The sequence below is a fragment of the Elephas maximus genome, chromosome 9 (genome assembly GCF_024166365.1).
Source record: "Elephas maximus indicus isolate mEleMax1 chromosome 9, mEleMax1 primary haplotype, whole genome shotgun sequence".
Taxonomy (NCBI): Eukaryota; Metazoa; Chordata; class Mammalia; order Proboscidea; family Elephantidae; genus Elephas; species Elephas maximus.
The window spans coordinates 119754379-119781068 of record NC_064827.1 but is presented as its reverse complement, the minus strand read 5'-3'; the positions used below and the strand labels follow the sequence as shown (position 1 = coordinate 119781068).

At 39.9% G+C, this 26690-nt stretch overlaps 2 protein-coding genes across 2 annotated transcripts in view; one reads left to right on the top strand and one right to left on the bottom strand.

Moving 5' to 3' along the window:
* The window catches only part of LOC126082523 (anomalous homeobox protein-like), a 261904-nt gene that overhangs the window by 195003 nt on the left and 40211 nt on the right, over positions 1-26690 (bottom strand).
* LOC126082922 (zinc finger protein 420-like) overlaps positions 1-26690 on the top strand; it is a 69121-nt gene that overhangs the window by 24545 nt on the left and 17886 nt on the right. Inside the window, exon 2 of the mRNA XM_049896065.1 lies at positions 6901-6981. Within this exon, the coding sequence (XP_049752022.1) occupies positions 6970-6981 (12 nt within the window). The 5' untranslated portion in view covers positions 6901-6969. The remainder of the gene's footprint in view (positions 1-6900; positions 6982-26690) is intronic.

Genomic DNA, 26690 nt, shown 5'->3' with positions numbered 1-26690 from the left:
TGTTCTTAATTTTTGCGTAGTATTCCGTTGTGTCAGTATACCATAATTTATTTATCCATTCATCCATTGATGGGCACCTTGGTTGCTGCCAGCTTTTTGCTATTGTAAACAGGGCTGCAATGAACATGGGTGTGTATATATCTGTTCGTGTGAAGGCTCTTTATTTCTTTAGGGTATATTCCAAGGAGTGGAATTGCTGGGTTGTATGGTAGTTCTATTTCTAGCTTTTTAAGGAAGTGCCAAATGGATTTCCAAAGTGGTTGTATCATTTTATATTCCCACCAGGAGTGTACAAGTGTCCAGTCTCTCCACAGCCTCTCCGACATTTATTATTTTGTGTTTTTTGGGTTAATGCCAGCCTTGTTGAGGTGAGATGGAATCTCATTGTAGTTTTGATTTGCATTTCTCCAATAGCTAATGATCATGAGCGTTTTCTCATGTATCTGTTAGCAGCCTGAATGTCTTCTTTGGTAAAGTGCCTGTTTATATCCTTCGGCCATTTTTTTAACTGGGTTATTTGTCTTTTTGTTGTTGAGTTTTTGCAGTATCATGTAGATTTTAGAGATCAGACGCTGATCGGAAATTTCATAGCTAAAAACTTTTTCCCAGTGTGTGGGTAATCTCTTTACTCTTTTGGTGAAGTCTTTGGATGAGCATAGGTGTTTGACTTTTAGGAGCTCCCAGTTATCTAATTTCTTTTCTGGTGTTTGTACAATGTTAGTAACATTTTGTGTACTGTTTATGCCATGTATTAGGGCTCCTAGCATTGTTCCTATTTTTTCTTCCATGCTCTTTATTGTTTTAGATTTTATATTTAGGTCTTTGATCTATTTTGAGTTAATTTTTGTGCATGGTGTGAGGTATGGGTCTTTTTTCATTTTTTTGCAGATGGATATAGAGTTATGCTGGCACGATTTGTGGAAGAGACTATCTTTTCCCCATTTAAGAAACTTTGGCCTTTATCAAATATCAACTGCTCATATGTGGATGGATTTATGTCTGGATTCTCAATTCTGTTCCATTTGTGTATGTATCTGTTGCACCAGTACCAGGCTGTTTTGATTGCTGTGGGGGTATAATAGGTTCTAAAATCAGGTAGTGTGAGGCATCGCACTTTATTGTTCTTTTTCAGTAATGCTTTAATTATCTGGAGCCTCTTTCCCTTTCATATCAAGTTGGTGAATTGTTTCTCCATCTCATTAAAAAAAAGTCACTGGTATTTGGATTGGGATTGCATTGTATCTGTAGATTGCTTTGGGTAGAATAGACATTTTTACAATGTCGAGTCTTCCTATCCATGAGCAAGGTAAAACTTCCACTTACATAGGTCTTCCTATCGAGTCTTCCTATCCATGAGCATGAAAAACTTCCACTTACATAGGTCTCTTTTGGTTTCTTGCAGGAGTGTCTTGTAGTTTTCTTTGTGTAGGTCTTTTATGTCTCTGGTTAGATTTATTCCTAAGTGTTTTATCTTCTTAGGGGCTGTTGTAAATGGTATTGATTTGATGATTTCCTCCTCAACATTCTCTTTGTTGGTTTTGAGGAGTCCAGCTGATATATGTATCTTTATCTTGTATCCTGATACTCTGGTAAACTCTTCTATTAGTTTCAGTAGTTTTCTTGAGGATTGTTTAGGTTTTTCTGTGTATAAGGTCATATCATCTGCCAATAGAGTTACCTTTACGTCTTCTTTGCCAATTTGGATGCCCTTTATTTCTTTATCTAGCCTAATAGCTCTGGCTAGGACCTTCAGCACAATATTGAATAAGAGTGGTGATAAAGGGCGTCCTTGTCTGGTTCCCGTTCTCAAGGGGAATGCTTTCAGTCTCTCTCTTTAGGTGAGGTTGGCAATTGGCTTTGTATAAATGCCCTTTATTATGCTGAGGAATTTTCCTTCTATTCCTATTTTGCTGCGAGTTTTTAGTATAAATGCGTGTCGGAGTTTGTCAAATGCCTTTTCCGTATCAATTGATAAGATCATGTGGTTCTTGTCTTTTGTTTTATTTATATGGTGGATTACATTAATTGTTTTTCTAATGTTGAACCATCCCTGCATACCTGGTATTAACCCCACTTGGTCATGGTGAATTATTTTTTTGATATGTTGTTGAATTCTGTTGGCTAGAATTTTGTTGAGGATTTTTGCAGCTCAGTTCATGAGGGATATTGATCTGTAATGTTCTTTTTTTCTGGTGTCTTTACCTGATTTTGGTATCAAGGTTATGCTGGCTTCATAGAATGAGTTTGGGAGTATTCCTTCATTTTCTATGCTCTGAAATACCTTTAGTAGTAGTTGTGTTAACTCTTTTCTGAAAGTTTGGGAGAATTCTCCAGTGAAGCTCTCAGGGTCAGAGCTTTCTTTTAATTGGGAGTTTTTAAATACTTTTTCAATCTCTTCTTTTGTTATGGGTTTATTTAACTGTTCTGTCTCTGTTTGGGTTAGTTTAGGTAGAGAATGTGTTTCTAGAAATTTTTCCATTTCCTCTAGGTTTTCAAATTTGATAGAGTACAATTTTTCATGGTATTCTGTTATGATTCTTTTATTTTCAGTTGGGTCTGTTGTGATATCACCCAACTCATTTCTTATTGGGGTTATTTGCTTCATCTCCTGTTTTTCTTTTGTTAGTCTGGCCAATGGTTTATTGATCTTGTTAATTTTTTCAAAGAACCAGCTTTTGGTCTTGTTAACTCTTTCGATTGTTTTTCTGTTCTCCGTTTCATTTAATTCTGCTCTAATTTTTATTATTTGCTTTATTCTGGTGTCTGAGGGTTTCTTTTGTTGCTCCCTTTTTATTAGTTCAAGTCATAGTGATTCTTGGATTTTGACCCTTCTTTTTTGTTTGTGTGCATTTATTGATATAAATTGACCTCTGACCACTGCTTTAGCTATGTCCTGAAGGTTCTGGTAGGAAGTGTTTTCATTCTCATTGGATTCAGTGAATTTTTTTATTCCATCCTTAGTTTGTTTCTATAATCCAATTTTTTTTGAGCAAAATATTGTTCAGTTTCCATGTGTTTGATTTCTTTTCCCTGATTTTTCTGTTATTGACTCCTAGTTTTATGGCTTTATGGTCAGAAAAGATGCTTTGCAGTATATCAGTGTTTTGCATTTTGCAACAGCTTGCTTTATGGCCTAATATGCGGTGTATCCTTTAGAGTGTTCCATGTGTGTTGAGAAAGAAAGTATGCTTGGATGCTGTTGGGTGGTGTGTTCTGTATATGTCTGTGAGGTCAGTTTGGTTGATTGTGGCATTTAGCTTTTCCATGTCTTTATTGAGCTTCTTTCTGGATGTTCTGTTCCTCACTGAAAGTGATCTGTTGAAGCCTCCTACTGTTATTGTGGAGCTGTTTATCTCTGTTTTCAATGCTGTTAGAGTTTGTTTTATGCATCTTGAAGCCCTGTCATTGGGTGCATAATATTTAATATGGTAATATCCTCCTGGTATATTGTCCCTTTAATCATTATATAGTGTCCTTCCTTATCCTTTGTGGTTGATTTAAGTTTGAAGTCTGTTTTTTCAGAAATTAGTATAGCCAGTCCTGCTGTATTTTTATTGTTGTTTGCTCAATATATGTTCGCTCGATATATGTTTTTCCATTCTTTGAATTTTAGTTTTTTTTTGTGTTTAAGTCTAAGGTGTGTCTCTTTGTAGGCAGCACATAGATGGGTCATTTTTTTTTCCCTTTCTGCATCTCTCTGTCTTTTTATTGTTGCATGTAGTCCTTTTATATTCAGCGTGATTATAAATAGGCAAGAGTTTAGTGCAGTTATTTTGGTGTCTTTTTTTGTGTGTGTTGTTGACGTTTTTGTTTTTCTACATTTTTGGGCTGAGTAGTTTTTCTTTCTAATTTGTGTGTTCCTCTTTTTCATTGTTGATTTTGTTTTTGCTGAGTCTTTAGGTTTTTCTTGTATTATTTTGATGTGTAGGATTGTTAGTCTCCTTTTTGTTTACCTTAATATTCACCCCTATTTTTCTAACTTTAAACCTAACTTGTCTCTCTACATTGTTTTAATTTCCTGTCCATGTGGAAGATCTATGACTATTTAGTCCCTTTTTTAAAAAATAATTTTTATTGTGCTTTAAGTGAATGTTTACAAATCAAGTCAGTCTCTCACACAAAAACCCATATACACCTTGCTACACACTCCCAATTACTCTCCCCCTAATGAGACAGCCTGCTCCCTCCCTCCACTCTCTCTCTTCCTGTCCTTTTCGCCAGCTTCTAACCCTCTCCGCCCTGTCATCTCCCCTCCAGGCAGGAGATGCCAAAATAGTCTCAAGTGTCCACCTGATCCAAGGAGCTCACTCCTCACCAGCACCCCTCTCCAACCCACTGTCCAGTATTTAGTCCCTCTTTATTGACTTAATGTTATCATCTTTTACGTAATGACATCATTGATTGTGTGTTTGGAGCGTTTTTCCATCTTGATTTATTTTTGTGATTTCCCAATCTTGGTTGATATCTGGTTGCTCTGTCTTGAGTTCTAGTGTTAGGTTGATATCTGATATTAGTGTTTTTCTAACAAGAGAATTCCCTTTAGTATTTCTAATAGTTTTTGTTTTTTGCAAATTCCCCAAGCTTCTGTTTACCTGGAAATGTCCTAATTTCATCTTCATATTTGAGAGACAGTTTTGCTGGATATATGATTCTTGGCTGGTAGTTTTTCTCTTTCAATGCTTTATATATGTCATCCCATTGCCTTCCTGCCTGCATGGTTTCTGCTGAGTAGTCCGAGATTATTCTTATTGATTTTCCTTTGTAGGTAACTTTTCGCTCCTCCCTGGCTGCACTTAAAATTTTCTCTTTATCTCTGGTTTTGGAAAGTTTGGCTGTAACATGTCTTGGTGACTTTCTTTTGGGAAATACCTTGTATGGGGTTCGATGAGCATCTTGGATAGATATCCTTTCATCTTTCACGATGTCATAGAAGTTTTCTGCCAAGAAATCTTCAACAATTCTTTCTGTATTTTCTGTTATCCCTCCCTGTTCTGATATTCCAATCACTTGTAGGTTATTCTTCTTGAAAGAGTCCCACATGATTCTTAGTGTAATTTTTTTCTTTTTTGTGGTGTCTTTACCTGGTTTTGGTATCAGGGATATGGTGGCTTCATAGGATGAGTTTGAGAGTATTCCATCCCTTTCTGTGCTCTGAAATACCTTTAGTAGTAGTGGTGTTAACTCTTCTTTGAAGGTTTGGTAGAATTCTCCAGTGAAGCCGTCAGGGCCAGGGCTCTCTATTTTTGGGAGTTTTTTAATTTCCTTTTCAATCTCTTCTTTCGTTATGGGTTTATTTAGTTGTTCTACTTCTGTTTATGTTAGTGTAGGTAGGCAGCATGCTTCTAGAAATTTTCCCATTTCCTTTAGGTTTTCAAGTTTGTTAGAGTGTAATTTTTCATAGTAATCTGATAAGATTCTTTTAATTTCAATTAGGTCTTTTGTGATATCACCCATCTCATTTCTTTTCTGGTTATTTGCTTTGTGTCCTCTTTTTCTTTCGTCAGTCTGGTCAGTGGTTTATCGGTTTTGTTGATGTTTTCAAGGCATCAGTTTTTGGTCTTGTTAACTCTTTCAGTTGTTTTTCTGTTCTCTATTTACTTTAATTCTGTTCTAGTTTTGATTTTTTGCCTTCCTCTACTGTCCAAAGGTTTGTTTTGTTGCTCTCTACTTGTTCAAGTTGTAGAAATAATTCTTGATTTTGGCCCTTTCTTTTTGGATATGCACATTTATTGCTATAAATTGACCATCTGAGCACTGGTTTAGCTTTGTCCCAAAGGTTCTGATAGGAAGTGTTTTCATTCTCATTGGATTCTATGAATTTCTTTATTCCATCCTTAATTTCTTCTACAACCCAGTGTTTTTTTTTTTTAGCACTTAATTTTTTGTGCTGAGTGTTTTTTCTTTATATATTATCTTTTTCTCTTTTTCATTGTTGTTGATTTTGTTTTAGCTGTGTCTTTTACGTCTCTCTTTTATTTTGATGTGTACAATTGTTAGTCTCCTTTGTGGTTACCTGAATATTCACCCCTCTTTTTCTAAGTTTAATCCAAACTTTTATCTCTTTATATCCCCTTGACTTCCTTTCCATAGACCAAGAAATAAAACAATAGGTATTAGCTGGGTGGGGTAGTGGGGAGGAAAGAAATGAGAACATATGTGGGAGATTATTCCTTAGAGAAAACTTAATGATTTCCTGATTTATTGGTTGACTGATTGTTATAGGGTTGAAAGAGAATGTGTTCAGGAATCCTCCCATATATCTGGAGAAACTGGTGGTGTCATGGTCAGAGAGTGAAGAGGAAAAAAAAAAATTCAAAGGGAAGAAAGAAATGTTAGTTGCAAAGTCATCAGGAAAAATACCAATCACAGGTTGACAGCGTATGAAGAAATGGGAGTTAAAAATAAAAAGAAACCACAACAGAAGAGTTTCAACTGCACGTAATTAAAAATGAGTGATGCTAATGAGTTCATTGACTTGAAATAAAATACATTCTCCCTGAATATTTACCTCTGTTGATATCAAATAAAAGTGTGAGTTGTTCTACAGAGGTGAACCCTGAACCTCATTCGTGAATCTGCAGCCTAAGTTGTGGACCCCTGACGTTGTGGAGGAAGCTAGGTTCACATTTTCCAGCCTGGGCAGGCCTGGATGCCACTCATGATAGGGGATGAGGAAGCCCCTCCTTCTCTGATGTTGTCATCAGAGGAAAAGGCCTGTGAAGCTGCATGAGGGATGCAAGTGTGTGCTCTGGAAGGCTGGAGCAGGACCTGCCTAAAGTTCAGATGTCATCAGAGTGTAGCATGACCTCAACCCTTTGGGAAAGCCCTTCCCAGGGAAAGAGCTGAAAGCCAAGAACCTTTCACTTCTTCCTTACTCAACACTGTCTTCTTCCATTTCAGGTGTGGTACAGGGAGAGAGAGAGTCCAGTCTAGGAAGCCTGGAACATAGGACAACCATCTTGCATATCCATGCAATCTCAAGTAAGGATTTAACTGCACTGACTGGCTGTTTGGATGAAACATCATTCATTTGCCTCCAAACTACGCAGTGGTCCTGCTTCCACTGCCATCCCTCTTCCTGAAGTGGCTTCTTGGGCTTAGAGAGCACATTCACTTTGACTTTGAAGCTGGAGCCAGGAGATGGTGCATACTACGGGGAACTGGGGTTTTGTTAGTATAATGGGTAAGGCTAGGTACAAATTGTTGGGAGACTGTGTGCTTGTGAACCTGGCTTCCTCCAGGGCATCAGGAGTCCACAGCTTAGGTTGCGGATTCACCTATGAGGTTAAGGGTTTTCCTTTGTAGAACAAGTTGCACACTTTTGTTTGATATCAACACAGTTGAATATTCAGGGAGAATGAGAATACATTTTTAGTTCAAGTCAATGAACTAAAGTTCCTCAGTGAGGTCAAAAGGTGACAGAGGAGGCTATGCGACAGAGCCCTAAGAAGCACCCTCAGGCCCTGCTCCATTGTCACTAGACCATTCTTCTACACATATGTGAATTTTCAAGCCTTGAATGCCTGGGGTCAACTTCCATATGTGACTCTTAGGGCTGACATCATGGAGTATTAACAACCCTGTTCTGGGCCCCGATTCTCTGTGTTGAATGACAGAACCTCCTGACCAGAGTCTGAAGATGGAGCAGCTCTGGCTGAGAAGACTAAGCCCCAGGTCCTCCAGAGCCATCCTTGTCTCATACCTACAGTTTTCTTAGCTTCCACCAGGTATAGGATCTTTTTCTGTGTAGTTCTGTAACTACAGCTCCACCTCTCACACTATGTGATGTAGTAGAAAATGGGGGAGGAAGTTAGTAGCGGAAGACCTAACTGTGAATGGAGTTCTGCGTGGGTCTCCAGTTCCATCCTTTTTAGAGGCGGGGATGCTTTTTCCTTGAGGCTTTCAAATGTATGAGAAGCATAGTTCCCCAGTCTAAGCCTTTGTCCTCCTACCTATCTATGCTTAGAGCTGATATTAAGTCTCCGTAATTTTCCGCTGCTCTCCACAATCCTGAATTGGAATCTGAAATAAAAGTGTTCTTTTTTGCTAGACGAGTTCAATATATGAGTTGGGTTTATAGCTTCCATTGGAAGAAAATTTCTAGATCAGCTTGTGTTCTAAGAATTTTTTATAATTTAATGGTTTAAAGTTCTCAAAGAGATCTTTTTATAACAATTCATAGAGAACTTAAATGTAAATTCTTATAAAATTACATAATTCTACATACAGTTGATCTTTGTTCTTTTCACCATTATCTCCACGGATGGACACTTGAATTGTGTTCAGTATTTTTCTCTTGAAAAGCTTGTTCTAGTGAATATAAATACAAGTTTTTAAAATGCAGGTGTCAAAATTTTAGACATACAAGTCCTGAACAAAGACAAATTAAATCAAAATGAAGGGGTTTTCACATGACTTGGTATACTTATTATGTAAAAATTTCATTTCTTTTGTGTTTTAAGCCATTGCATTAAGGTTTTATTGTCAAGTGTCTCATAAACAAGGAATGCATAAACTGTTCTTGTGTAGTTTAAATAACGGGAATCTAAATCCCTGATAATAAGTAGACCTTGTTAGTGTTTGGAGCATTGGTGGTACAGTGATTTAAACTTTGGGCTGGTAACCAAAAGGTGTGAGTTCGAATCCACTAGCCTTTCCTCGGAAACCTTGTGGGGGAGTTCTACTCTGTTCCGTTGGGTCTCAATGAGTTGTAATCAACACAACAGCAACAGATTTGGTTTGGTTTTTGTCAGTATTTATGACTTCCCAGCGTGTCCCACCCTGATCTCCTCTACTTCCTGCCTGGAGATTATTGCTATCTGCAGTTGAAAAGTTTACTGTTTTTATAATTATTATTGATCTTTGACACCCAAGCATTTTTTCAATAGAACATTTTAATGTTTTTCAGGGAAGTTTTACACAGCAATTTAGTTTCCCATTCAACAATGTCTACACAAATTGTTAAGGGACATTGATTGCATTCTTCACAATTTGTGAACGTTCTCAATATTTCTGTTCTGGTTGTTCCCTTTCCATTAATCTTGTTTCTCTGCCCCCTTAGATTCTTCCCTTTGTTTGAAAATAGTTGTTGACCGTTAGGTCTCCTATAGATGATTTTTTAATTAAGCACAGTGTTCACAGGTGATATTCTTTATTATGTGAGCCAATCTCTTATTTAGCTAAAAGGAGACCTCAATGGCTAGTTTCGGTTCATGGTTTAAAGGGTATCTCAGGGCAATAGTCTCAGGGAATCCTCCAGTTTCAGCTGGTCTGCTTTTTAAAAAAAATTTTTTTAAAGGAGTTTGTGATTCTGTTCCTCATTTTTTTCCTCTTCTACCTATCAGGATCCATGTATTGTAACCCTGATCAAAATGGTCCATAGTGGTAGCCAGGCTACCAAACTAGGATGTAGAACAGAAACTTTATGAACTATTTCATGCCATTAGACCAAGATGTACCAGCACACTACAGTCTTCATCCTTGAAACCCCTCAGGTGTTTGGTTATGTCGGAGAAGTATTTGTAAATGTGACACCTGAGTCTTAATCCATAATCTCTATATTGTTTAATTTTGCCTCTTTTGAACTCTCTGTAAATTTCATTATAACTGTGCCTGGGTTCTTGTGTGATTTGTTTTCCTCCGAATGCTTTTGAGTTTCATACACGTTGGTGTATGTAGCTCTAGTCTACCCATGTTGCTATGTACACATGCTCCTATTGTATGAATGGAACAGAGTTTACCTGCCCACTGTAGAACTTACAGGATTTGAGCGGTTCAGGTGTAATGCCTGCTGCTGTGAATATTGCTACTCTTGTTCTTTTCATTCTCTTTCCAAACTCCAAGTGCTCTTGCTCAATCACTGTCTAGTGAGGGGAAATTTCTGAGTTGCACATCATAGCCACGTTCAAATTTACTAAAAGAGACAATGTAGCTCGCAAATTTTCCCTTCAACAAAATATTTATTTATATTTTATTAATTCAGACTGCTTATCTAATGAAGTAATTTTTTACTCTTGTAATCAGTGTTAAAAATGATATCTTACTTTAATTTTATTGTTCAAGTCCCGTACAGTACTCCACTACAGAAACGCTGTTCATGTTTTCCCACTGTTAATTTATATTGTTGTGAGTTTTCAAGGCCTCTTTATAAACTTTTCCCCTAGTTTGTAACTTATCTTCTCAATTGTTTTTGCTGCCCTTTGATGAATTATCGTGAATTTTAATATAGTTGATTTTGTCAGTCCTTTCCCATGTGTCTTTATGTTATTTAAGATTTTATCTCTATTCTGATGTCATAAGATCATTTACTTTTAACTTCTGAAAATACTTTAATCTTATATTCTCATAATTAAAGGTAATATATGTGGAAATGATTTTGCATATGGAGTACATATATGTGGAAATGATTTTGCATATGGAGTGCGTGGCGTAGATTATTACAATTAGATAATTATTTGCTAATAAACAAACCATTACTTGTTTCTGAGTTATGACAACCCCATGTGTTTCAGAGTAGAACTGCACTCCACAGGATTTTCAATGACTGATTTTTCAGAAGTATATAGTCAGGTTTTTCTACCAAGGTGCCTGTACCTTGCCTTTAACCTCCAACCTTTTGCTTTGTATGAGCACTTAATCATTTAGACAACCAAGAGACTTCAATTAGTTGATTCCCCCCCAGGAATTAAAGTGTGAGTGCTTTCTGTTACTGGACTTTACTACTTGCTGGGTCATCAATCAATTTTCTGTAGAGATTGTCCTTTTCTGGGGCTTTTTTTTTTTCCCCTGTTGGTGCATTACGTATTCCTCTAATGATACCTGTGATGGTTAAGGTTACGTGTCAACTTGGCTGGGACTTGATTCTCAGTAGTTTGGCAGTTAGGATGTAATTTGGCAGTATTATGATGATGTGCTCACTTCCATGATGAGATTTGATATAATGTGATCACCTCCATGATGGCATGTGCTGTTGAGTTGCCAGTCAATTGAAAGGGAGTTTCCTTGGGGTTGTGGCCTACATCTAATGTACATAGAATCTCCAGCAAAGCTTGCTGGCTTTTGCTTGCTCTAGATTCTATACCTGGTTTGTGTTCGTCTGACCTCTGGTTTTTGGAACTTGAGCTAGCAGCTTACTGTGGTCTTGCCTGTCAGTTTTGGGATTCGACGGTCTTCATATCCTGTGAGCAAGAACTCCACTGTCTGACCTTCTGATCCTGGATTTGCCAGCCCCTGTGTGTACGTGAATCAAGAGAAGCCTCCACCTTGACCCACATATTTGGGACATTCCAGCATCCGGAACCACGTGAGCTATTTCCTTGAAATGAATTTCTCTGTATAGATATTTATATGCTTTACTGGTTTTGCTTCTCTAGAAAACCCAGTCTAAGACATTTGATATTGAGAGTGTTCAGAGAAACTAAATTGTAAGTATCAGTTTCCTAAATTGGTTCTTAAGTCTGATTAGTCTTAAAGATGTTGATGAATGTGCTTCAAGTAATAAAGAAAAAAAAAATTTTTTTAGGGCACTGCTAATTCATGGTAGGAGGTGGTTATAGAAATATGCAAAATATCACCACCAGTAGGCTCTAGGTGATTGCTTGTGTGATACATTTCTACAGTTTTGTCATAAGAAGTATAAGGAAACTGGCTGGGTGGTCCCATTTTTGCTAGACAAACAGGTGAAAGAAAGAGATGAGCTCAGGGCTTCAGAGTCAAAACTCAAGCGCTACGTGAAAGACCTCAAAGTTTCCACTTGCACCTTGAGAGAAAGTCTTACATGTAGTAGTAACAGAGCTGATATTGCCAAAAACAAAACTCGGAGTCTTATTGTAAGAGTGCCCGAATTACAACGCTAACTCAATTCTCAACATTGAGTGCTGCCTGAAGTTAAAGTGAGGGCATCGTTTGGGAAGAAATGGGATCCAAAAACTTGGGATGAGGTCCTATGGGCAGATAATCAGGAAGCTGAGGACATTGAGCCCCTAAATTCCATTAAATCTCTCCTGCCAACAGAACCAGCCCCCTCACTCCCATCTAAAAATATTACTCCATGTTTGTCTGCTAAGCCACCCTCCCTAGAAAAACTATTATCCCTTCAACCCTCATCTAATGAGATTAACCCAGAATTGTCCAAAGAGCCTTTGCTGAGTCATTGCTTAAGGCAGATGCTTTACAAGACAATGGTGAATGTTCTCAGAACACATCCACACCATCTACTTTGGCTTCTAGACCTATAACTAGACTTACGTCCCAGTGAGCCTCAGCAGCTGAAGTACAAAGTGTGACCCAGGAGGAGGTATGCTGTACTCCAAAAAAACTGCTTGACTTTTCTAATAGGTACAAACAGAAAGCTGGGGAATATGTGTGGGAATGGCCACTAAAGGTGTGAGGTAATAGTGCAAGGAACATAAAGATGGATCGATCTGAGTTTTTTATACAAGCTCACTACGAATAGATTCTTCATTCAGTGTTTCAGCTCCAGAGGTTAGGAAAGGATCTGATAGTTTATTTGGTTTGCTGCTAAAGCACGGATTAGGCGTTGGCCTACACTAAATCAAGTTGAAGTATCAGACCTTCCTTTGTATACAGTAGAAGAAGGTATCCAAAGGCTTAGGGAAATTGGCATGCTAGAGTGGATTTATCAGGTTAGACCCACAGACCCACTCATGGCGTGCCTAGAGGACACACCATTTACCACAGCTGTATGCAACAAATTTGTGAAGGGAGCCTCAGCATCCTTGAAGACTGCTGTGATTGCTATTTTATGTAAGTCAGATTTGACAGTGGGGACTGCCCTATCAGAATTAAGACACTTAACAACAATGGGGCTGATTGGAACCCTTGGTAGTAGGGTCAGAGTGGTTGCACCCAATCGACAAAGGCAAGGTGAGTGATGACAGAGGAGTCAGAGTGGTGATCAGAATAGTCTGTCTCGTATGGACTTACGGCATTGGCTACTTAGTTATGCTGTCCCTAGGAGTGAGATAGATAGGAAAAAGAAGTCTACTAAATATTTACTTGATCTGTATAAGTAGAAGCATTCTAAGTCAAGTTGAGAGCAGTCTGACTGCAATCGCCAGAGTAGAGAGTCACAACCCCTCAATTAATTCTCAGACTTGAGCAAGTTTGCATATGTACAACCCCTTGAATGAAGGGGAGGTCAGGCCCCCTTGAGGAAGGACCTCACTACAGTGCCAAAAATTTACACTGTTAATCTTTATCCCAGCCTTCCCCAAAGGGATCTGTGGCCTTTTACTACACTGAGTGTTTATTGGGGAAAAGGAAGTAATCAGACATTTAGGGGATTACTGGATACTGGCTCTGAACTGACACTAATTCCAGGAGTCCCAAAATGGCACTGTGGCCCACCAGTCAGAGTGGGGGCATGTGGGGGTCAGGTTGTTAACTGAGTCTTAGCTCATGTCCGTCTCACAGTAGGTCCAGTGTGTCCCCAAAACCATCCTGGCAGAACCCCCACATTGGATCCCTGACAAATAGAGTAAAAGGGCTATCATGGTTGGAAAAGCCAAGTAGAAGCCATTAGAACTGTCCCTTCCTAGGAAAATAGTAAACGAAAAGCAATACTGTTTTCCTGGAGAGGTTGTGGAGATTATTACCAATACCAAGGACTTGAAGGATGTTGGGGTGGTGATTCCCATCACATCCCCATTCAACTTGCCTATTTGGCCTGTGCAAAAAAGGGATGGATCTTGGAGAATGAAAGTGGATGATCAAAAACTCAACCAAGTGGTGACTCCAACTGCAGCTATTGTTTCAGATGTAGTCTCATTGCTTGAACAAATTAATGCATAGCCTGGTACCTGATATGCAGCATTGATTTGGCCAGTGCATTTTTCTCTATACGTGTTTCTAAGGACCATGAGTAGAAGTTTGCTTTCAGCTGGCAAGGTCAACAATACACCTCAGTGTTCTACTTCAGGGCTATATCAACTCTCCAGCAGTATGTCATAATTTATGATCTGGCTGATCCATTGGTAGTCACTGTCAGTGGCAGGTAGAGGTGATGTTTGGAGTCTTTGGCAGGCCCTATTGGTGAATCACAGTGCAGAACATTAGGATTTTGGAACGAAGCCCTACCATCCTCTGCAGATAACTACCTTTTTTTAAATAATCTTTATTGAGCTTTAAGTGAGCATTTACAAATCAAGTCCGTCTGTCACATATAAGCTTATATACACCTTACTCCATACTCCCACTTACTCTCCCCCTAATGAGTCAGCCCTTCCAGTCTCTCCTTTCGAGACAATTTTGCCAGTTTCTAACCCTCTCTACCTTCCCATCTCCCCTCCAGACAGGAGATGCCAACACAATCTCAAGTGTCCACCTGATACAAGTAGCTCACTCTTCATCAGCATCTCTCTCCAACCCATTGTCCAGTCCCTTCCACGTCTGATGAGTTGTCTTTGGGAATGGTTCTTGTCCTGGGCCAACAGAAGGTTTCGGGACCATGACCGCCGGGATTCCTCTAGTCTCAGTCAGACCATTAAGTCTGGTCTTTTTATGAGAATTTGGGGTCTGCATCCCACTGATCTCCTGCTCCCTCAGGGGTTCTCTGTTGTGCTCCCTGTCAGGGCAGTCATCAATTGTGGCTGGGCACCATCTAGTTCTTCTGGTCTCAGGATGATGTAAGTCTCTGGTTCATGTGGCCCTTTCTGTCTCTTGGGCTCTTAGTTATCGTGTGACCTTGGTGTTCTTCATTCTTGTTTGATCCAGGTGGGTTGAGACCAATTGATGCATCTTAGATGGCCGCTTGTTAGCATTTAAGACCCCAGACGCCACATTTCAAAGTGGGATGCAGAATGTTTTCATAATAGAATTATTTTGCCAATTGACTTAGAAGTCCCCTTAAGCCATAGTCCCCAAACCCCCACCCTTGCTTCGCTGACCTTTGAAGCATTCAGTTTATCCCGGAAACTGCTTTTGGTCCAGTCCAGTTGAACTGACCTTCCGTGTATTGAATATTGTCCATCCCTTCACCTAAAGTAGTTCTTATCTGCTAACTAATCAGTAAATAACCCTCTTCCACCCTTCCTCCCTCCCCCCCTTGTAACCACAAAAGTATGCGTTCTTCTCAGTTTATACTATTTCTCAAGATCTTATAATAGTCGTCTTATACAATATTTGTCCTTTTGACTCTGCCTAATTTCGCTCAGCATAATGCCTTCCAGGTTCCTCCATGTTATGAAATGTTTCACAGGTTCGTCACTGTTCATTATTGATGCGTAGTATTCCATTGTGTGGATATACCACAATTTATTTAACCATTCATCTGTTGATGGACACCTTGGTTGCTTCCAGCTTTTTGCTATTGTAAACAGAGCTGCAATAAACATGGGTGTGCATATATCTGTTTGTGTGAAGGCTCTTTTTTTCTCTAGGGTATATTCCGAGGAGTGGGATTTCTGGGTGGTATGGTAGTTCTATTTCTAACTTTTTAAGAAAATGCCAGATAGATTTCCAAAGTGGTTGTGCCATTTTACATTCCCACCAGCAGTGTATAAGAGTTCCAGTCTCTCCGCAGCCTCTCCAACATTTATTCTTTTGTGTTTTTTGGATTAATGCCAGCCTTGTTGGAGTGAGATGGAATCTCATCGTAGTTTTAATTTGCATTTCTCTAATGGCTAATGATCGAGAGCATTTTCTCATGTATTTGTTAGCTGCCTGAATATCTTCTTTAGTGAAGTGCGTGTTCATATCTTTTGCCCACTTCTTGATTGGGTTGTTTGTCTTTTTGTGGTTGAGTTTTAACAGAATCATGTAGATTTTAGAGATCAGGTGCTGGTCGGAGATGTCATAGCTGAAAATTCTTTCCCAATCTGTAGGTGGTCTTTTTACTCTTTTGGTGAAGTCTTTAGATGAGCATAGGTGTTTGATTTTTAGGAGCTCCCAGTTATTGGGTTTCCCTTCATCATTTTTGGTAATGTTTTGTATTCTGTTTATGCCTTGTATTAGGGCTCCTAACATTGTCCCTATTTTTTCTTCCATGATCTTTATCGTTTTAGTCTTTATGTTTAGGTCTTTGATCCACTTGGAGTTAGTTTCTGTGCATGGTGTGAGGTATGGGTCCTGTTTCATTTTTTTCCAAATGGATATCCAGTTATGCCAGCACCATTTGTTAAAAAGACTATCATTTCCCCAATTAACTGGCACTGGGCCTTTGTCAAATATCAGCTGCTCCTATGTGGATGGATTTATATCTGGGTTCTCAATTCTGTTCCATTGGTCTGTGTGCCTGTTATTGTACCAGTACCAGGCTGTTTTGACTACTGTGGCTGTATAATGGGTTCTGAAATCAGGTAGAGTGAGGCCTCCCACTTTCTTCTTCTTTTTCAGTAATGCTTTACTTATCTGGGGCTTCTTTCCCTTCCATATGAAGTTGGTGATTTGTTTCTCCATCACATTAAAAAATGTCATTGGAATTTGGATTGGAAGTGCATTGTATGTATAGATGGCTTTTGGTAGAATAGACATTTTTACTATGTTAAGTCTTCCTATCCATGAGCAAGGTATGTTTTTCCACTTAAGTAGGTCCTTTTTAGTTTCTTGTAGTAGTACTTTGTAGTTTTCTTTATATAGGTCTTTTACATCTTTGGTAAGATTTATTCCTCTTTTACCTTCTTGGGGGCTACTGTGAATGATATTGATTCAGTTATTTCCTCTTCGATGTTCTTTTTATTGATGTGGAGGAATCCAAGTGACTTTGTATGTTTATCTTATAACCTGAGACTCTGCCAAAATCTTCTATTAGTTTCAGTAGTTTTCTAGAGGATTCCTTAGGGTTTTCTGTGTATAAGATCATGTCATCTGCAAATAGAGATAATTTTACTTCCTCCTTGCCAATCCGGATGCCCTTTATTTCTTTGTCTAGCCTAATTGCCCTGGCTAGGACCTCTAGCACAATGTTGAATAAGAACGGTGATAAAGGGCATCCTTGTCTGGTTCCTGTTCTTAAGGGAAATGCTTTCAGGCTCTCTCCATTTAGAGTAATGTTGGCTGTTGGCTTTTTTTTTTTTTTTTATAGATGCCCTTTATTACGTTGAGGAATTTTCCTTCGATTCCTATTTTGGTGAGAGTTTTTATCATGAATGGCTGTTGGACGTTGTCAAATGCCTTTTCTGCATGTATTGATAAGATCATGTGGTTTTTGTCTTTTGTTTTATTTGTATGGTGGATTACATTAATGGTTTTTCTAATATTAAACCAGCCTTGCGTACGTGGTATAAATCCCACTTGGTCGTGGTGGATTATTTTTTTGATATGTTGTTGAGTTCTATTGGCTAGAATTTTGTTGAGGATTTTTGCATCTATGTTCATGAGGGATATAGGTCTGTAATTTTCTTTTTTTGTGATGTCTTTACCTGTTTTTGGAATCAGGGATATGGTGGCTTCATAGAATGAGTTAGGTAGTATTCCGTCATTTTCTGTGCTTTGGAATACCTTTAGTAGTAGTGGTGTTAATTCTTCTCTGAAAGTTTGGTAGAACTCTGCAGTAAAGCCGTCCGGGCCAGGGCCTTTTTTTGTTGGGAGTTTTTTGATTACCGTTTCAGTCTCGTTTTTTGTTATGGGTCTATTTAGTTGTTCTACTTCTGATTGTGTTAGTTTAGGTAGGTAGTGTTTTTCTAGGAATTCATCCATTTCCTCTAGGTTTGCTAATTTGTTAGAGTACAATTTTTCATAATAATCTGATATGATTCTTTTAATTTCAGTTGGGTCTGTTGTGATGTGACCCATCTTGTTTCTTATTTGAGTTATTTGTTTCCTTTCCTGTATTTCTTTAGTCAGTCTGGCCAATGGTTTATCAATTTTGTTAATTTTTTCAAAGAACTAGCTTTTGGCTTTGTTAATTGTTTCAATTGTTTTTCTGTTCTCTAATTCATTTAGTTCAGCTCTAATTTTTATTATTTGTTTTCTTCTGGTGCCTGATGGATTCTTTTGTTGCTCACTTTCTATTCAAGTTGTAGGGACAGTTCTCTGATTTGGGCTCTTTCTTCTTTATGTATGTGTGCATTTACCGATATAAATTGACCTCTGAGCACTGCTTTTGCTGTGTCCCAGAGGTTTTGATAGGAAGTATTTTCATTGTGATTGCATTCTATGAATTTCTTTATTCCCTCCTTAATGTCTCGTATAACCCGGTCTATTTTGAGCAGGGTATTGTTCAGTTTCCAAATATTTGATTTCTTTTCCCTAATTTTTCTGTTATTGATTTCCAGTTTTATGGCCTTGTGGTCTGAGAAGATGCTTTGTAATATTTCGATATTTTGGATTCTGCAAAGTTTCTTTTATGACCTAATATGTGGTCTATCCTAGAGAGTGTTCCATGTGTGCTAGAAAAAAAAGTATACTTTGCAGCAGTTGGGTGGAGTGTTCTGTATAAGTCTATGAGGTCAAGTTGGTTGATTGTTGTAATTAGGTCTTCCGTGTCTCTATTGAGGTTCTTACTGGATGTCCTGTCCTTCTCCGAAAGTGGTGTGTTGAAGTCTCCTACTATAATTGTGGAGGTGTCTATCTCACTTTTCAGTTCTGTTAAAGCTTGTTTTATGTATCTTGCAGCCCTGTCATTGGGTGCATAAATATTTAATATGGTTATATCTTCCTGGGCAATTGTCCCTTTTATCATTATATAGTGTCCTTCTTTATCCTTTGTGGTGGATTTAAGTTTAAAGTCTATTTTGTCAGAAATTAATATTGCTACTCCGGCTCTGTTTTACTTATTGTTTGCTTGGTATAGTTTTTTCCATTCTTTGAGTTTTTGTTTGTGTCTCTAAGTCTAAGGTGTGTCTCTTGTAGGCAGCATATAGATGGATCGTGTTTCTTTATCCAGTCCGTGACTCTCTGTCTTTTTATTGGTGCATTTAGTCCATTTACATTCAGCGTAATTATAGATAAGTAGAGCTGTCATTTTGAAGCCTTTTTATGTGTGTTGTTGACAATTTCATTTTTCCACTTACTTTTTTGTGCTGAGACGTTTTTCTTTGTAAATTGTGTGTTCGTCTTTTTCATAGTATTTGACTTTATGTTTGCTGAGTCTATGTTTTTCTTGGTTTTTATTTTGAGTTATGGAGTTGTTATACCTCTTTGTGGTTACCTTAATATTTACCCCTATTTTTCTAAGTAAAAACCTAACTTGTATTGTCCTATGTCGCCCTGTATCCCTCTCCATATGGCAGTTCTATGCCACCTGTATTTAGTCCCTCTTTTTGATTATTGTGATCTTTTACATATTGACTTCAATGATTCCCTGTTTTGAGCACTTTTTTTTTTTTAATTAATCTTAATTTGTTTTTGTAATTTCCCTATTTGAGTTGATATCAGGATGTTCTGTTATGTGACCTTGTGTTGTGCTGGCATCTGATATTATTGATTTTCTGACCAATTTCCTTTAGTATTTCTTGTAGCTTTGGTTTGGTTTTTGCAAATTCTCTAAGCTTGTGTTTACCTGTAAATGTCTTAATTTCGCCTTCATATTTGAGAGAGAGTTTTGCTGGATGTATGATCCTTTTTGGCAGTTTTTCTCCTTCAGTGCTCTATATATGTCATCCCATTCCCTTCTTGCCTGCATGGTTTCTGCTGAGTAGTCTGAACTTATTCTTATTGATTCTCCTTTGTAGGAGACCTTTCTTTTATCCCTGGCTGCTTTTAAAATTTTCTCGTAATCTTTGGTTTTGGCAAGTTTGATGATAATATGTCTTGGTGATTTTCTTTTTGGATCAATCTTAAATGGAGTTCGATGAGCATCTTGGATAGATATCCTTTCGTCTTTCATGATGTCAGGGAAGTTTTCTGCCAACAGATCTTCAAGAATTCTCTCTGTGCTTTCTGATGACCCTCCCTGTTCTGGGACTCCAGTCACACGCAAGTTATTCTTCTTGATAGAGTTCCACGTGATTCTTACGGTTTCTTCATTTTTTTAAATTCTTTTATCTGATTTTTTTTCAGCTATATTGGTGTCAATTCCCTGGTCCTCCAGATCTCCCACTCTGCATTCTAATTGCTTGAGTCTGCTCCTCTGACTTCCTATTGCGTTGTCTAATTCTGTAATTTTATTGTTAATTTTTTGGATTTCTGAATGCTCTCTCTATGGATTCTTTTAGCTTATTAATTTTTCCACTATGTTGTTGAATAACCTTTTTGAGTTCTTCAACTGCTTTATCAGTGTGTTCCTTGGATTTTTCTGTAGCTTGCTTTATCTCATTTCTGAGGTCATCCCTGATGTCTTGAAGCATTGTATAAATTAGTTTTTTATATTCTGTATCTGGCAATTCCAGGATTGTATCTTCATTTGGGAAAGATTTTGATTCTTTATTTTGGGGGGTTGTAGAAGCAATCATGGTGTGCTTCTTTATGTGGTTTGATATCGACTGCTGTCTCCAAGCCGTCACTAAGATATTGTAGTGATTTATTCTGTATTTGCTCACTGAGTCTTATCTTGTTTTGTTTTCTTTCAATATACATAGATGGGCTACTAGATTGCACTGTCTTGATTGTTGTAGCCCTTGACTCACTTATGTCCTATTACCAGCTGTTTTGGACTGTTACCAGATATATAAGCCTGAGTCCATTCACTGTTCCTGAGTAGAATGTGATTTTGGGTCATCAAGTATGTGGAGCAGACTCTCACCTATCCACCTAGAGAAGTAGTGGTGATAGTTGTGTGCACCAGATTCTAGTAGCAGCAGGGGGTCACTCTCCGGGAGGGCAGGATGCTGACAGGCTTCCCCCAAGTGTCAGTGAGGTCAGTGTGTCTGTATTCCTAAAGCACCTTGGTGGGTGGGCTCTGCAGCTGTACCTTAGGCCCCCAATGCAAGTACCTCTACAGATTGGTAGGTGTCACCCTCCTTAGACCCCTTAGGCAGGAGGCTAGGTGGTCTGGTGGGAGCTTCAGCCCCCAGTTCGCGGTTGTGGGTCAGTGAGGGCTCTGTTGAATATGCAGAGATATCAGACCTGGGAAACTTGTCTTTCCAGTAATCCCCTAAAACAATTGCTCTCAGATCACTATCAGAATTCCCTTTGCATTATAATAGCCACCTTGTTCCCTGCAGGGATGAAAGCCCAAGGCTGTGGATCACATAAGCTTGGCTGGAGCTGGTTCTGTGTTTTTAGTTCAATTAGGGAAGGATTTTAGGTCCCTGGGTTTTTTGTAGCTGCTCTGTCAGACCAGGAGAATGGGTTAGGAAAAGACCAAAAAGAAAGAAAAACCACATGGAGTTCACTCTCTAGCTCAGGAAATTCCAATGTTAATGAAGCCGCCTTGTCAGGGGAGGGGAGGGTTCAGACAAATAGGAGAGAGTAGCACCCCGGAATATAGACAAAGTTACTTATCTTGCTTGGGATGACTGTTTTATCTGAGATTCCCGAGGGGCACATCGACTGTGTGCGCTGGCTGGGTAGAGATTGCCCACAAGGGTCAGGCTCGCGTCCGGTGCTTGCGCTGTCTCAGAAGCCGCGGTTAGTTCCTCTGCTCCCAGTCCAAAGCACCGCGCCAAGGTTCCCCGGCTGGGACGCCGCACTCTCGGCTTCAAAACCAGTCGCTGCCTCCCGGTGACTTCTCCTGTCAGCCGCGTCGCTGTGCTGCCTGCGTAAACTGGCTGGGCTTCCCCCGAGGTCAGTTCAGGGGGCTAGGGCCATGCCCCGTGTTTGCGCCATCACAGGATGCCGTGCTCAGCTCCCCTGCGTCCAGGCCAAAGCCCGGCGCCAAGGTTTCCTGACTGGGACACTGGCTCTAGGCTCCGAAAACAGTCTCTGCTTCCCCGTGGTTGTTAGTTCTCAGTATCTGTCACTCAGGTCAACTCTTTAGATCTGTGTTTGATGGTCAGCATTCGTAGATTGTCATGTATGTGATCGAGTCACTTGTTTTTCTGAGTCTTTGTTGCAAGAGGGATCCGAGGTAGCTTCTACCTAATCAGCCATATCGGCCCGCCTCCTCCTTTTTTTTTGAGAAACAGCTTTTGGCTTGTTACTGGGCCTTAGTAGTGACTGAATGCTTAACCACGGGACACCAAGTCCCCATGCAGCCTGAGCTGCCCACAGAGTCATAAAGCTGAATGTGCACAGCAGCACTGCGGCATTAAATGGTGGTGCTTTATTCAAGATGGGACCTGAGCCTGACCTGAAGGCACAAGTAAGTTGCAGGTTCCCATGGCCTCCACTCCTGTCACCACACCTTCCATCTCCTTTTCCGCACCTGTATCCTCATAGGGCGTTCCTTATGATCAGTTGAGTGAGGAAGAGAAAACTTGTGCCTGATTTACGTGTGGTTCTGTGTGATATACAGGCACCACTGGGAATCGGAAAGCGGCCTCACTAAAACCTCATTCTGGGACCTTCCTGAAGGACAGTGGTGAAGGGAAATCCTCCCAGTGGAAAGAACTTTGAACACTGCACCTGGTTGTTCACTTTGCTAGGAAGGAGAAATGACCAGATGTGCAGTTGTGTACTGATTCACAGGCTGTGGCCAGTGGTTTGGCTGGATGGTCAGGGACTTGGAAGGAAAATGATTAGAAAATTGGAGACAAGGAGGTATGGGGAAGAGGTATGTGGATAGACCTCTCTGAATGGGCCAAAGCAGTGAAGATATTTGTGTCCCATGTGAAGGCTCACCAAAGGGTGACCTCAGCAGAGGAGGATTTTAACAATTTCATAGATGACCCGTTCTGTGGAAACTAGTCATCCTCTTCTCCCAGACACTCCATCCATTGCCCAATGGACTCATGAACAAAGTGGCCGTGGTGGCAGGGATGGAGGTTATACATGAGCTCAGCAAAATAAACTTTCACTCACCAAAGCCAACATGGCTACAGCCATTGCTGTGTGCCCAATCTGCCAACAGCAGAGAGCAACACTGAGTCCTTGATACGGCACCATTTCACAGGGTGATCAGCAAGCAACCTGGTGGTAGGTTGATTACATTGGACCACTTCCATCATGCAAAGGGCAGCGTTTTGTTCTTCGTGGAACAGATGTTTACTCTTGATTTGCATTTGCCTTCTCTGCATTCAATGCTTCTGCCAAAGCTACATCCATGGACTTACACAATGCCTTATCCTCCATCATGGTATCCCACACAGCATTACCTTGGATCAAGGGACTCACTCCATAGCAACTGAAGTGCAGCAATGGGCCCATCCATGCTCATGGAATTCACTGGTTTTACTATGTTCCCCATCATCCTGAAGCAGGTAGCTTCATAGAACGATGGCATGGCCTATAGACACAATTACAGTGCTAGCTAGGTGGCAATACCTTGTGGGTTGAGGCAGTGTTCTGCAGGGGCCTGTATATGCTCTAACCTCACGTTCAATATATGTGCTGTTTCTCCCATAGCCAGGATTCATGGGTCCAGGAATCAAGGGGTGGAAATGAGAGTGACAGCACTCACTATTACCCCTAGTGACCCAATTGCAAAAATTTTTATTCCTGCCCCTGCTACCTTATACTCTGCGTGTCTAGATGTCTTAATTCCAAAGGGAGGGATGCTCCTCGCTGGAGACACATTGCTGATTCCATTGAACTGGAAGTGAAAAATACCACCTAGCCAGTTTAGGCTCCTTTTGCCTCTGGATCAACAGGCAAAGAAGGGAGTTACCGTATTGGCTGGTATTATTGACCGTGATTTCCAAGAGAAAATCAGATGGCTATTACACAGTGGAAGTAAAGATGGATATGTCTGAAATGCAGGTGATCCATTAGGGCCTCTCTTAGTACTACCATGCTGTCATGGATTGGTTTGTGTCCCCCCAAATACCTGTCAGCTTGGCTAGGTTATGATTCCCTTGCATGAGTGTGTGATTTTCTACCATTTTATCTTCTGATGTGATTTCCCTATGTGTTGCAGATCCTTTCAGTATAATGTAATAAGATGGATTGTTGTTGTTGTTATTGTTCAGTGCCGTTGAGTCAGTTCCAACTCTTAGTGACCCTATGCACAGCAGAACGAAACACTGCCCGGCCTTGAGCCATCCTTACAACCGTTGTTATACTTGAGCTCATTGTTGCAGTCACTGTGCCAATCCACCTTGTTGAGGGTCTTCCTCTTTTCCGCTGACCCTGTGCTCTGCCAAGCATGATGTCCTTCTCCAGGGACTGATCCCTCCTGACAACATGTCTAAAGTATGTAAGATGCAGTCTCGCCAACTTTGCTTCTAAGGAGCATTCTGGTTGTACTTCTAAAGACAGATTTGTTCATTCTTTTGGCAGCCCATGGTATATTCAATATTCTTCACCCACACCACAATTCAAAGGCGTCAATTCTTCTTTGGTCCTCCTTATTCATTGTCCAACTTTCACATGCATATGATGTGCTTGAAAATACCCTGGCTTGGGTCAGGCACACCTTAGTCTTCAGGGTGACATCTTTGCTCTTCAACACTTTGAAGAGGTCCTTTGCAGCAGATTTACCCAATGCAATGCATCTTTTGATTTCTTGACTTCCATGGCTGTTGATTGTGGATCCAAGTAAAATGAAATCCTTGACAACTTCAATCTTTTCTCCGTTTATCATGATGTTGCTCGTTGGTCCAGTTGTGAGGATTTTTGTTTTCTTTATGTTGAGGTGCAATCCATACTGAAGGCTGTGGTCTTTGATCTTCATTAGTAAGTGTTTCAAGTCCTGTTCACTTTCAGCAACCAAGGTTGTGTCATCTGTATAATCCACGTTGTTAATGAGTCTTCCTCCAATCCTGATGCCCCGTTCTTCTTCATATAGTCCAGCTTCTCGTACTATTTGCTCAGCGTACAGATTGAATAGGTATGGTGAAAGAATACAACCCTGACGCACACCTTTCCTGACTTTAAACCATTCAGTATCCCCTTGTTCTGTCCAAACAAGTGCCTCTTGATCTGTGTAAAGATTCCTCATGAGCACAATTAAGTGTTCTGGAATTCCTATTCTTCTCAATGTTATCCATAATTTGTTATGATCCATGCAGTTGAATGGCTTTGCATAGTCAATAAAACACAGGTAAACATCCTTCTTGTATTCTCTGCTTTCAGCTAGGATCCGTCTGATGTCAGCAATGATATCCCTGGTTCCAAGTCCTCTTCTGAAACCAGCCTGAATTTCTGGCAGTTCCCTGTCGATATGCTGCTACAGCTGTTTTTGAATGATCCTCAGGAAAGCCTTGGTTGCGTGTGATATGAACGATATTGTTCTATAATTTCCACATTCGGTTGGGTCACCTTTCTTGGAAATAGGCATAAATATGGATCTCTTCCAGTCAGTTGGTCATGGAGCTGTCTTCCATATTTCTTGGCATAGACAAGTGAGCATCTCCACCGCTGCATCTGTTTGTTGAAACATCTCAATTGATATTCCATCAATTCCTGGAGCCTTGTTTTACCCTAATGCCTTCAGAGCACCTTGGACTTCTTTCTTCAGTACCATCAGTTCCTGATCATATGCCACCTCTTGAAATGGTTGAATATCGACTAATTCTTTTTGGTACAATGCCTCCGTGTATTCCTTCCGTCTTCTTTTGTTGCTTCCTGCATTAATATTCTCCCCATAGAATCCTTCACTATTGCAACCCGAGGCTTGAACTTTTTCTTCAGTTCTTTCAGCTTGAGAAACACCGAGTGTGTTCTTCCCTTTTGGTTTTCCATCTCCAGCTCTTTTTACATGTCATTATAATACTTTACTTTGTCTTCTCGAGCTGTGCTTTGAAATCTTCTGTTCAGTTCTTTTACTTCATCAATTCTTCCTTTAGCTTTAGCTGCTCGACGTTCGAGAGCAAGTTTCAGAGTCTCCTCTGACATCCATCTTGGTCTTTTCTTTCTTTCCTGTCTTTTCAATGACTTCTTGCTTCCTTCTTGGGTGATGTCCTTGATGTCATTGCACAACTTGTCTGGTCTTCAGTCACTAGTGTTCGATAAGATGGATTAGCGGCAGTTATATTGATGAGATCTACAAGATTAGGTAGTGTCTTAAGCCATTCTCTTTTGAGATATAAGAGAGAGAAGTGGACAGAGTGACAGTGGGACGTCATACCTCCATGAAAGCAGCACCAGGAGCAGACCACATCCTTTGGACCTGAAGTTCCTGTGCTGAGATGCTCCCAGACCAAGGGAGCACCGATGTCAAGGACCTTCCTCCATAGCCGACAGAGAGAGAAAGCCTTTCCTGGAGCTAGTGCCCTGAATGAAGACTTCTAGCCTACTGGACTGTGAGAGAATAAACTTTTCTTTGTAAAGTCATCCACTTGTGGTATTTCTGTTATAGCAGCACTAGATGACTAAGACACATGCTCTGTGATTAAAGTCAATGGAAAATTATAGCAACTCAATTCCAGCATGACTACTAATGGCCCAGATGCTTCAGGAATGAAGGTTTGGGTCACCCCACTAGGTAAAGAACCCTGACCAACTGAAGTGCTTTCCTAGGGCAAAGGGATTATGATTTAGGTCGTGGAAAAAGATAGTTCTAAATATCAGTTATGTTCACGTGACCAGATGCAGAAACGAGGACTGTAATTGTTATGAGTATTTCTGCCTTGTATATGTGTTCGTTGTATCATGTTAGGCTGAAGTATGACTTTATAGTTGTTTTCATTCAGAGAGTATGTATGGTTTAAGGAGATGTGTACAGGTACCAGGTTGAAATTGGGTGAACTCTAATTGTTAAGAATGTCGACATGGCTGGGCCATAATTCTCATTAGTTTGGCAATTATAATGT